This window comes from Diabrotica virgifera, chromosome 6 (assembly GCF_917563875.1).
Source record: "Diabrotica virgifera virgifera chromosome 6, PGI_DIABVI_V3a".
Taxonomy (NCBI): Eukaryota; Metazoa; Arthropoda; class Insecta; order Coleoptera; family Chrysomelidae; genus Diabrotica; species Diabrotica virgifera.
The window spans coordinates 245,049,812-245,062,448 of record NC_065448.1 but is presented as its reverse complement, the minus strand read 5'-3'; the positions used below and the strand labels follow the sequence as shown (position 1 = coordinate 245,062,448).

General features: G+C 31.1%; 1 protein-coding gene across 4 annotated transcripts in view; it reads left to right on the top strand.

Moving 5' to 3' along the window:
* Positions 1-12,637, top strand: part of LOC114336469 (proto-oncogene tyrosine-protein kinase ROS) — a 228,425-nt gene that overhangs the window by 157,281 nt on the left and 58,507 nt on the right. For all 4 annotated transcript variants that reach the window (XM_050655041.1, XM_050655043.1, XM_050655042.1 and 1 more), the window contains exons 6-10: positions 182-323; positions 2,533-2,652; positions 4,839-5,184; positions 7,828-8,037; positions 11,265-11,581. In XM_050655041.1, the coding sequence (XP_050510998.1) occupies positions 182-323; positions 2,533-2,652; positions 4,839-5,184; positions 7,828-8,037; positions 11,265-11,581 (1,135 nt within the window). The remainder of the gene's footprint in view (positions 1-181; positions 324-2,532; positions 2,653-4,838; positions 5,185-7,827; positions 8,038-11,264; positions 11,582-12,637) is intronic.

Below are 12,637 nucleotides of genomic sequence, written 5' to 3'. Positions count from 1 at the left end.
TTTTATACATTAAACAGATCGGTGGAGGTCGACCTTATATCGGATCCTCTACTATTATTATGTTTAAGCGATTTGTTATAATATACAATCAATATAAGTTTCAGCAATTACCGTGCCCCTTTTATGGTTTCCCTTTAAGCATTTAAAAAAGCGTTTATTTAATTTACTTGTTTACACACAGGATATTCCTCCTGACAAGTCTGATATCGTGGTAGGAGATTTAAAAGCACTCAATAACTATTCTGTTGAATTGAGAATGAGAAACAAAAATGGCTCTGGACCACCTGCGACCACTACAGTATCGACTCCTCCAGAACGACAAAGTTAGTAAACAACAACAATTTTTTTATGATTATTATTTTAGCATTTTATTATTTATTTATTATTTATTATTATATTTATTGTTTTTTATGTTTTTTATTTATTTGTCTTTTCTTTCATAAATAACATTTATAATTTTTTATCTTCTGTAAAATTTGATTTTCCGCTGCACTTAAAAATTCCATAAGTTGAATATAAAATATTTTAAGTCTAAAAAATATATGTTAATTCTTGCCTTCAATTTATATGTGATTATAGGCCTGTAGATTATGTTTAATCACATTATTCGCTAGTTTCTTTTGCTTGGTCAGCAATTTCCAAAAAAAAATTAACGTTGTCAAAAGGTTTCCTATATAATCGCCTTTGTAATGATAATATATCGCTCAATAACTATTCTGTTGAATTCACAATGAGAAACAAAAATGGTTCTGGACCACCTGCGACTACTACAGTACCGACTCCTCAAGAACGACAAAGTTAGTACACAACAACGATTTTTGTTATTTACTTCATTATTTATTTAATTGTCTTTTATTTTATAAATATTTATTATATACATTAAGATATATATTATTATTTATTATTTACATTAATATTTTATTATATATATTAAGAAAAGTAAGAGCCAAAAGAGAAAGCAATTACAGAATGGAGTATGCAAACTGGCCTGTGGTGACTGTCCAAAAACTTACAACGGTCAAACTGGCAGAACCTTTGATAGACGCATAGCAGAACATTCAAGGGCTTTCAATATGGAAAAACAGATTCTACGTCCGCACTTTACCTTCTTGATCATCATCATTCTTTTAATGAACTGTTTCAAATTATTCATATTCAAAATAAAGGCATTGGCGATCTTTATTAGAATCTATAGAAATTAATAAATTAAAAAATACAGATATAATTCTTAATGATCAACTTGATTCAAACAACTCCCCATTCCTCAACCGATTTAGTTAGACTTTTAAGTGCAGAAATATAAATTAGACGAAGCACAAAGTGGAATTAGAAATGATAGGAGTATACAGGATCATACAGATAGGATCATAAAACAGATAACACAAAAAGCCCTTCAAGAGAAAAAGAAAATACACTTAGCATTTCTTGACCTAGGAAAAGCTTTCGATAAAGTACCAAAAGAGGAACTGTGAAAAATAGAAAAAGAAAAAGGAATGAACAAGTTACCAAGAGTCATAAAAAAATATACAATGAGAACAACACTGCCATAATTAGTAATAATGTAACATCAGATCCGTTTACAATAAATGGAGGTTCAAGATATGGAGAAGCACTTAGTCCAACGCTAATAACTGTAAAAACTAAAAAACAACTTTAGAATAATTTGGAAATATGAATAGAAGTATTAACTGAAAACGGATAAGATAAATATCAACAAAACAAAAGTTAAGCAGATAGGAGAAACAATAGAACTTAATATATAACTGAAGTTAAAACTTTGACATACTTGGACAAGGAGTAATAATAGAAGAAACAGAATCTTTAGAAGCAGAAATCAATAGCAGAGTAGAGAAAACGTTACAACTGTGAGATACATACATACAATGAAAAAATAATTTATAGCTATTCAGTTAAGAAATATCAGCGAATACAAAAACAAAATTTTTCAAAGCAGTTTATATAACTCTTTTGGCTTTTGGCAGCGAATCGCGGTTACTAACAAGTTACAGGCTAGAGCGATGAAGTTGTTAAGAAAAGGTAAAAAAGGTGTTACCAAAATGAATAGAATAAGGATCGAACTGAAAATACAACAACCCACATTGGAGTTTACAGAACAGAGCGGCTGAGTTTGTGGCATGAGAAACCGGATGAAAGAAATCATACCAATGCAAAAAGGGTGGGAAGCCAAAATATTGAAAAAGAAATGAACAAATGAAAAAAGAAAAAGAAATACTCAACACTATGACGGAAAGAAAAATGGGCTACTTTTATCACTGAGAAATGAAAGGTATGAATTGATGCCATTCGTTATACAAGGGAAAGCGACCGGGGATACGACGCACCCCCTGGTTGAAAATTTTAAAGCAGAGCACCTTAAAGGATGGGACCCATGAGGAAAGAAGAAGTAAAATATATTACAATAATTGAGGAAAATACGAAAAAATAAAATAAATTCAAATTACGGGGTAATCCTAATTTTATGCAAAAATGTTGTAGCATTAACTTAATTTTAATTTCAATCTTATTTTACAGTTACAAATGTTACAAAGCCCCCCTTAATACTGGGTACAAACTCTACGATTCTTGAATTAAACAACCTATCGCTAGACGAAGAACCCAAGGTGTTGTATAAAAGTACAATTGAACTGAAAGGTAAGGATTTTAATTCTATTAATATTAACTGTAAATATTCTAAAATATAGTAACAATATGTACCTACAATATCTTGTATTTTGTTAATTATATTATTAGTAATATTTAGTACTAACTATAAGAGTTACATCTATCATAACATTTATTTAATAGGTACTGGTTGTTACGTTTTATGACGAAATAAGTTATATGCAAATGTATCAAAGGCTGCTGCCCTTAGTTCTCGAATGAAGACACGTTAAATGCTACTAGGACCACTTCCGAATCATAATTTACAATGTATAAACTTTGGAAATCATGATTTGGGATTTACAATGTATACAGGGTGAGTCATGAGGACCTATACATACTCCTACCTCGTATAGAGGCTCCTATGGGGAATAACAAATGATCATTAAAAAGTGTCTGCTCCCATTGTTTAATAATATACAGGGCGAGTTTCGCATTTTGACAGAAATTTGTATTCGTCATAATTTTTGAACGGTCAGATCGATGTGTCTCTTATTTTGGTCAATCGTTACACTATTACCACCTAATCAACTGATTTATTCAAACTAGAAAAAAATCAGGCCCGGATTTAAAAAATTAGTTCGTTTTGGTCTTAGAAAAAATTTCACCCTGTATACGCTTTTTGAAAACTCTAATATGAATTTTACAAATTAGACAAATAGGTAATTAAAATGGCATATCTGTTTTTTCCCCACACGATTACTTAATTTTTTATTAAAAAATCAAATTTGTCAAAATCGGAATTTTAACCTAAAAATGAAAAAAAATGACATCACGGTTGAACTCGCTACAACTCTGTTCCATTTTAATATTTTTGAAGATATTCTTCTTTAGCGGCGAATCGATTGAGGGTAAAATTGTACATTTACCGCGCGCCTGCGCACACTGACAGTATGTAGTTCATTGCTAATCTTTCAAGATAGGTATGTATGTATCTGTAACCGTGCAAATAAGTCATTAAAAGAATATATTAGTGGTTTTAGGAAATGTATTATTTATTATAATTCTTGTGTTTTTGGATTAATAAAATATTATGTAAGCATAACATTTTTACACTATATGTCGCCGTGTTGTGTAATTATATCCGAACTTACATGTTCATTTCTAGTGCCTCGATGGAGTAGTTAGAAATGCGTTAGCACTGAGATTGGAAGGTTGCGGGTTCAATTCCCGGGGCGATTCATATTTTTTTTTTATTTTTGGTTGTTTTAATAAAAATTTTTTGAAAGTGGTAGATAAGAAAGTTAGTTTGATTTTTAAATAAAATACAAATAACCTTTTAAGTATATTTACTTCGTTTAAATTACCTATTATATAATAGAAGAATATCTTCTTACGTGCGTACATAGTAGTACACACACATTCTTTTTTTTCTAAAATTTTTACAGCACATATCTCTTAACATTGTAAAGACTATGACAATAATTGTTGTAGACTTTCAGTCTTCTTCTCGTAAAAGTTATGAAGTTTTAAAAATAAAAGGTGCAGAATCGTAAATTGCAAAGTTAAATCGCAAAAATTAAGTGAAAAAATTTTAAATTTATCTATTTGATCACGTCTATGTTAAACTATAGAGTCCAAAGAGAAGTGTTATGGGGAGTTTTAGATCTAGACGTGTTATAGAAAAATAAATGGTGAATAAAACCATAAAAATAAAAAAATTAAACAACGTTTTTCTTAAAATTAAAAGTTTCACCATTTTTTTTTTCTATAACACGTGTAGATCTAAAACTTCCCATAACACTTCTCTTTGGACTCTATAGTTTAACATAGACGTGATCAAATAGATAAATTTTAAATTTTTTCACTTAATTTTTGCGATTTAACTTTGCAATTCACGAATCTGCACCTTTTATTTTTAAAAATTCATAACTTTTACGAGAAGAAGACTGAAAGTCTACAACAATTTTCATAGTCCTCACAATGGTAAGAGATATGTGCTGTAAAAATTTCAGAAAAAAATATATCATGAACAGAGTTGTAGCGAGTTAAACCGTGATTTAATTTTTTTTTTTTTTTTCATTTTTAGGTTAAAATTCCGATTTTGACAAATTTGATTTTTTAATAATACAGTTTTTCCCCTGTACTCTTCATTTTATTACTTATTTTTTTTTTGTTTTATTTTTAATATCTAATAGTATACTAACATATGTGAATATAATACATTTTTTTTGCAGGTATTGGGTTCCACTACAATAAAAAATTACTCTTCATTACGGACAGTGATGGTTACGTCTCAAAAATACCCCTCTACCAAGAGTCAAAACCAAATCACTCAAGTCCTTATAAAAAATTCATATATTCTCCCAAGAAAATTGATATTTTAGAACCGCAAAATTTGTATTTTAAACCATTAGACATCACTGTTGATTGGTTAAACGACCAGTTGTACATTTTGGGAGAAATTAAATTCAACACTGCTTATATTATCAAGAGATGTAACTTAGATGGGAGTAATTTGATGGTTGTTTATGCAGGACTTAGCCAAAAACCTTCGTCGATACAAATAGATCCACTAAATGGGTAAGTACGAGTATAGTAGAAACATAATTCGGTCAGAATGCGCAAAAAAATGGCGGTATGAATGTTTGGTATACATGTTTAAGAAGTTCGAGTAGTATTATTTTAACATTCCATTAATAGTCCGAGCTGTGGGTGAAAAATAGGTCGATTTCATGCTATAATTCAGGAATTGGTTATACCTGTCAGGTGTTGTAAAGGACGATACAGGAATAATTTCTACTAATATGTAACCAAAAATTTTGTGAGCTTTTTTATTTATGACGTTTTTCATTTGTTAAATTTGCAATTTTTAAAAATTTTTAATTTTGCAGCCTAGGGTATTCATTTTAGAGAATAACTTTTAAATAGAAAGTTGTAGTAAATTTAAAAACCTACAATTTGAGCTATGGCAAGTTTATTGCAAAACAGCCTGCAAAAGGTCCAAAATGGCCGTCTTTGCAATTGCATTATTAGTCCAGGAACCAAAGCTTTTCACCTCGCAATTTTTACAGAATGGATCAATTTGCTTGAAAATTTGAGAATAGGTAGTGGATAGTCCATGGATCAAAATCTACATGACGCCGATAGGTGTTTTTACCATGGGGGTGGTTGCCACCCCATCTCGCAGGTGGAAATTTTTTATTATATTTTGACCGCAAAAGTTAATAAAAACATTCATTCTAAGCAAAAAATGTTCTATACATTTTTTTGATCAAATTAATAGTTTTTGATTTATTCGCTATCGAAAGTGTTAGTTTTATATCTAACAAATCAATGTTTTTCGATGGTGTACTCATTTACGATTCACTCAATTTTTGCTGTAGAACAAATTTTATCAAACCAAGTTCTTGGGAATTACATTACCTACAATTTCATATTTAAACATTTTTTCTTATCTCTGATGCTAATCTTTCTATTCTGAAGAAAATAGCATTTTTTACCAAATTGCAAACATTCATTATTCGCTTTAAACTTCAGTTTTATAAAAACTAATCATTCTAAGCCAGTAAACTTCTAGATTCTATTAATACTACCTAAATAAAGAAGAAGTAATAAGGCCAATGACTAAAAACAGCGCTAACTTACATTATTATGCTTCCAATTAGATTTCTCCGTTTTTTTTTTTCAAAAAAATATATTGATTTTTTAACCGTAACTTTTTTATTTTTATCTTAGAAAGTTCGTTAAAAAAGAATTTTGTAGATTTTTACAGGATCTACAAGGCTATTAATATTAAATCCTTTTAAAATTCTCAGTCACAAAAAGAGGTGGCATTGAAAAGGTTGGTAAAGGTGGTTTTTGCATGATATTACAAGTTTTAATTATCAATAGCTCACTCAATTTTAACCGTAAAAAATTTTTGCAAACCAATTTCTTGGGAATTAAATAAGCTACAATTTCATATTAAATATTTTTTCGTATCTCTGATGCTAATCTTTCTATTCTGAAGAAAAGGGCATTTTTTACCAAACTACAAAAACTCGTTATTCGCTTTTAACTCCATTTATTTAAAAACTAATCATTCTAAGCCAATCAAACTTCTAGAACCTATTAAAAATACATAAATCAAGAAAAATAAATCAGATCAACGACAAATTTTAATTAGGGTGGTGATTAGGGGGTTGTTTACGATCACTTTTTTGCTGAAAATAATAGGGACTAACATTCGTTTCATTATAAGTCACTTAATTTTTTTAGCTAGAGATTTTTTTTATTTCTGGCGATACATATTTTTAAATACTTTAATTTAGTTTCAACAAGTTATCCTCGAAAAATGCATAGTTTTCTGTCCTTTGACTTTGAAACTACAATATTTAGCATTTGACGAAGAAGAGCCAACATATAATAAAGTATAGCTCGATTACTATTGGTCTTAAAGAAAATAAAAAAAAGGGTTTGTTTATTTTTTCAAAAGGTACATTTTTGTTAAGTAAAGTTGTTTTGATAAAACGAAAACTTTTTGAGTTATTAGTAGAAAACTGATTAAAAACATTGATTTTTTCCATATAAAACTAACACTTTCGATAGCGAATAAATCGAAAACTATTAATTTTATCAAAAACAATGTATAGAACGTTTTTTGCTTATAATGAATGTTTTTACCAACTCTTGCGGTCAAAATATAATAAAAATTTCCACCCCCGAGATGGGGTGGCAACCACCCCCATGGTAAAAGCGTCTATCGGCATCATATAGATTTTGATTCTTAGACTATCCACTACTTATTCTCAAATTTTCAAGCAAATCGATCAAGTCTGTAAAAATTGCGAGGTTTTGTCCTATTTTAAGCTTCATTACTTGGACTATATTTATTGTAAAAATAACTTTTTTATTCTTTAAGGCTTTAAAATGAAGATGTGTATGGCTTCAATACCAAACATAAAAAAATGTGTAGATCCCGATTGGTGAACTTGTTGCTTAGATATTATAAATTGTTTATCCCGAGAGGTCAAATGCCGAAGGCTATAACTGTTTGAAAAAAAAACTTTTAGAATAGACACAATCACTTTCTTTTGCCACTGGCGACCTGTTTCGCTTTCTATCATTTATAAAACATCATCAGGTCTCCGGGACAGCAAAATTAAATGATGCCGATACAATGATTATTTGTACTTATAGAGTGCTTTTATGTTCTTAAACAAATAAGTTATAACTTTGTTTTAGGTACTTGTTTTGGGTGATTCAGGATTACAACAATGGTGGGTTTTTTCGACTCGACATAAACGATATTAGCAATGGCATTCCTGCAGACAAGAAAATTAAAAAAGTACTTAACGAATCCGAATTAGGTGCCTTTACATTTGAGCATAATAATTTCAACGTATTGGTATCATATCAGAGACTGAATACTATTATGTCGGTTAGTTTAGATGGGTAAGCATTTCAGATATCGCCTCTAAAATTTTTATTTTATTGCACGCTAAATATAACTTCATGAATGATGAATCATGAATCATATACTTACGCGTCATTGATCTCTTCACTGCTTTCTCCGCTTGAAGGCAAAAAACGTGGTGAAAAGTACCGCGATCCTCTTTGCTGTCTCGCGTCGAAGTGTAAAGACACGACCCCCCCTTTCTCTCTCTCTCTCTCTCTCTTTCTCTCTCTCTTTCTCTCTTGATTGTTCTACGCCAAAGGCAACAGACCATTCTCAGTAACAACTACTAGTTACCGCGTAGTAAAAAATACCGCCAATCTCTCTCTTCACTGTTGACCCCCCAAAGGCAACATCCATGGAAATATCTCTCTGCTGTCTCGTGTTGAACTGTAAAGACACGAATCTCTTGACTCTGGAAGATAACATGCGGTTTCTACTTTCTTAGTAATAACCTCGAATCTCTCTGACTCCGTCTGGTAATAAACAAACGTTTTTCCTCCTTGTGAAACAGTGTAAAACACAAACAGTGACTTTTATCTGCCTCGAGTGTATGTGACGGTGACTTTGGTAACATTTTTTATAGACTTAATTATATATTGTCTGTATCGTGTATAACAATCCCTTTCTAATTTCTGTTCAACTTCTTCTTAAAGTTTCATCTCCTATTGGAGGTTGGGTATAATATTGGCTATGGTCACTCTGTTGGCAGCTGTTCTGAATAGTTGTAATGACAGTCAAACCATTATCTAAGGTTCCTCAGCCAGAAGATGCGTCTTCTTCCAGTGCTTCTTCTTCCTTGGATCCTTCCTTGCATAATATTTCTCAGCAACTCATATTTTTCTCCTCTGGTTATGTGACCCAACTATTCCAGTTTTCTTGTTTTTATACTGTTTATAATTTCTAACTCCTTATTTAAACGTCGTAGCACTTTAACATTGGTCATCCTTTGAACCCACTGAATTTTGAATATTCTTCTGTAACACCACATTTCGAACGATTCAGTTTTTCTTATGTTTTGTCTCTTCAATGCCCAAGATTAATTTCTTATAGTAATATAGAAAATATATAGCATCTTAGAGCCCTCAATCTGAGAGGCAACTGAAGGTCTTTGTTTGCAATCATTGTCTTCATTTTTATAAATGCTTGCCTGGCAGTTTCAATTCGGAATTTAATTTCTTTGCTTTGGTCATTTTTGTCATCAACCCAGGTTCCCAGATATTTGTATGTCTCTACTTTTTCTATTTGGGTTTGCTCTATCATTAACCTTTCATTTCCATGTTGTGTTTTGAGACAATCATACCACTAAAACGGTCCACACAACTCTGAATTTATATTGATAATTTTACATATGAGGGGTGTAGAAGCAAAATCCGCCCAGTCACATCTATCAAAATTTCAAGGAGACGTAAAAAAACATTACAGAGGACTCCTGCGATATTTTGAGCTTTCTGTTTGATTTATTGGTATTTCAGTATTATATTTTATTAGAAGAATATAAAATAAAAAATATTTTTAATCTGTAGTTTCATTATAAAATTGTTTTATTTATGGACATGGCGCGATTTGCAACAAAATTTAACAACTTTGGATTTGAAATTCCCAAAAAATTCGGAACAACGTGTTTTTTAAACTTCATTTAATAAATTATTTTAAAAATTAGACCCTTATTACTTAAAACACATTTATTTGTTAATATTTATAATTATTGTTATAAAATTGAAAATAACATAAACTCATAAAAATTTTGCGGGAAATGGTAAATTACGTGTCAGTTCAAACGTTATGCCATTGGTCAGACCGGACTTGGCGGTCTTTGCAACTAAATTTTTTTGGGCAAGGCATTTTGCAGGTTGAGCCTATTTTCTTCTTTAAATTACTCCGATTTAAGGTGGGATTTGCACCTAAATTATGTTTGAACTCATGTATATACTGTTGTAGTATTGTTTTTTTTTAATTCAAAAAAATTATAGTTCATCATTTAAAAAGAAAATTAAATTTATATCAAAGACCATTAGATCATAGGTTCTCATCCCAATCTAATTTAGCTATTAGACAGTGTTTCGGGAAAGTGAAAACGATTAGTGATAATGATTCGACGAAATGAATTGGTACACTAACAAACAACTCCAAACAAGAGCAGTCCAATTTTCAAAAGTGAGAAATCAGTGTATAGTATTGTGATCGGCCTTTGCGAGCAGAATCAAGTTGAAACCAAATCGTCGACCGGTTGAAAAGTTAATATTCCTAGTCCGAGGGAGATTCCTTTGTTTTGTCTAGAACGAGTAGCTGATTGATATCTATTTGCACAAGATATCGAGCAAGGAGAAAATTGAGTAAGAGAATTCGAGCAAGTCCTGTGTGTTGTTGTGGAAGCAGTTTGGACGAGAGGGACCTTTTCGCAACATCCAGAGAGTACGTTGGGAGCATCGAGGACCACGCAATCAAAAAAAAAAAGGAAGTGAAGAAACAAAAAGGGTAGTCAAATCGTTTGTCAGAAGGGAGAGAATTTGTTTATATCAGAACCATATTTGCTTATTTGTTTATTGAACATTACTATAACGCAGTTAGTCATTTCAAATTTAAGAATTCAATTCAAATGAATAAAAGTAAAATTTATTAAATTTAGTAAGAGAAAATAAAAAATTTATTTAAGTAATTTTTTTTGTTAACACAAAGCGATATCAAAATTAAAGTTTGATTTATTAAATAAGAAATTGTTGCAACAAAGTTAAATTTAGTATTTTTAAAATCATATGTACACGGCTTATTTGGTAAATGAATAATATATTACATTTATATGATATTGAATGTTTTTAATTTCCCTGTTCCATCCTGGAAGAAGTAAGCAACTAGAAATACTAGAAGCCACAAATCATAGGTATTGTATCAAATACAGAATTAGCCCTGAGAATAAAATTTATTGGAATATTTAATTTGAATTTAGTTTTTGTTTTAAATAGGCAGTGATTAAAGTAATTGAATAATTAATTGAATTAAGAATTTGCCAATCAATCTAAATAAATAGTTAAAGTAGAACATAACAATACACACAAAGAACAAATTCCCGTATCAAACGAAAATTTCACAAAAATGTGACTTGGCGGGTTTTGCATCTATACCCCTCATATATACATGTCTTAGTTGAACACGTACTGTAGGTATAGATTCCTTAAATCCAATATAAACGTTGACCAATCCTATTCTTACATTGCAATTTTTTTAGAAACGATATAAAAAATATCAGAACCACTGTAGCAACGTCAAAACTATACAAAGTTGTATCACTAGCGATGGAAAATAAGCTGTTCTACTGGACGGATGGTACAGATGTTTATTTCGAAGATTACAACGAACATAGTAAAAGTTATTACCATAACGCTTTAGTCATAAACTATGGATATTATAAAAAGGTTTTTATAAATTCGCAAAGTTCCCAACCGTGGCCTACTCCGATTAATCCACCAACCAATGTTCAAGCTATATTTGGAATTGATATTGCTAAGACTAGATGGCAGCCACCTCATTTAGTTGGACTTCAAGGTAAGTTTTTTCATATTTTTTTTCTAAATATTAATACTGGTTAAACTGTTATGTAGTTCAAAAATGAAAAACCATTTTCAATTTCGTTGCAACACGAAACTAACTACAGCCGCATCATTATTCCAGTTCAATCAGAGAGTGCAGCAAGCACCTCTACCGGTTTCGAAACTTATTAGTCTCTCATCAGGAGGCACATATGCTGCTCTCTCTGACCCAACTAGGACAAACCCTGGCGTGCAGTCACGGATTGCAACGAACGAAATGGCAGGGATGCCCTAGCAGCAACTGCTAGCAAAAGACTAAGTTTTCAATCTAATAGCACATAAAACAACATCAAAAAATGTCATTCTACATCCTACCAGACTGAAAACAATGGGAACCTTCTCTGGTAACACCTCCGAGGCTTCTACAATTTGCAAGCCATAACGGATGCTGAGACTAAGGAAGATGAGGGAATTTTACAATTTTTAATTCACGTCCCATCTGTTATGTAGTTATTCACGTCCTTGTATGTTTTAATTAACCTCATATATTTTTTCCTGAATGTGGCAACATAGTAGTTTTCGGTTGCTATATGCCGAATATTAAAAACCCATACACATATCAGTCAAGAACGGTCTTCACATAAATTATCAAGCGATAGCAGATGATATTGAAGCAGCACTCGTTACAAAAGACGTTCAGATTAGTGTTTATGCCGGCTTATAACAAAAACTTTAGCGAAATCAACATTCAAGTGAAAAGATGCCTATCCTTCAAACATACATGTAGTTATTGTGCTTAGTTCAAATAAAGTCTTTTATTTCACACAGGGATTTGATTTCAACCAGTGCTTTATCAAAGTGCATATCAAGTTATTTTACATGGTCCTTCAAGCCGGATTTGAACCAGCGATCTATGGGTCATATACTGTAACTTGATGTGTACTTCGATAAAGCACTGGTTGAAATCACATCGCTGTGTGAAATGAAAGACTTCATTTTAAATAAGCACAATAACTACATGATTCCATCTACGCCATCTACAAGAAAGGCGTAAAGACAGATCCTACGAACT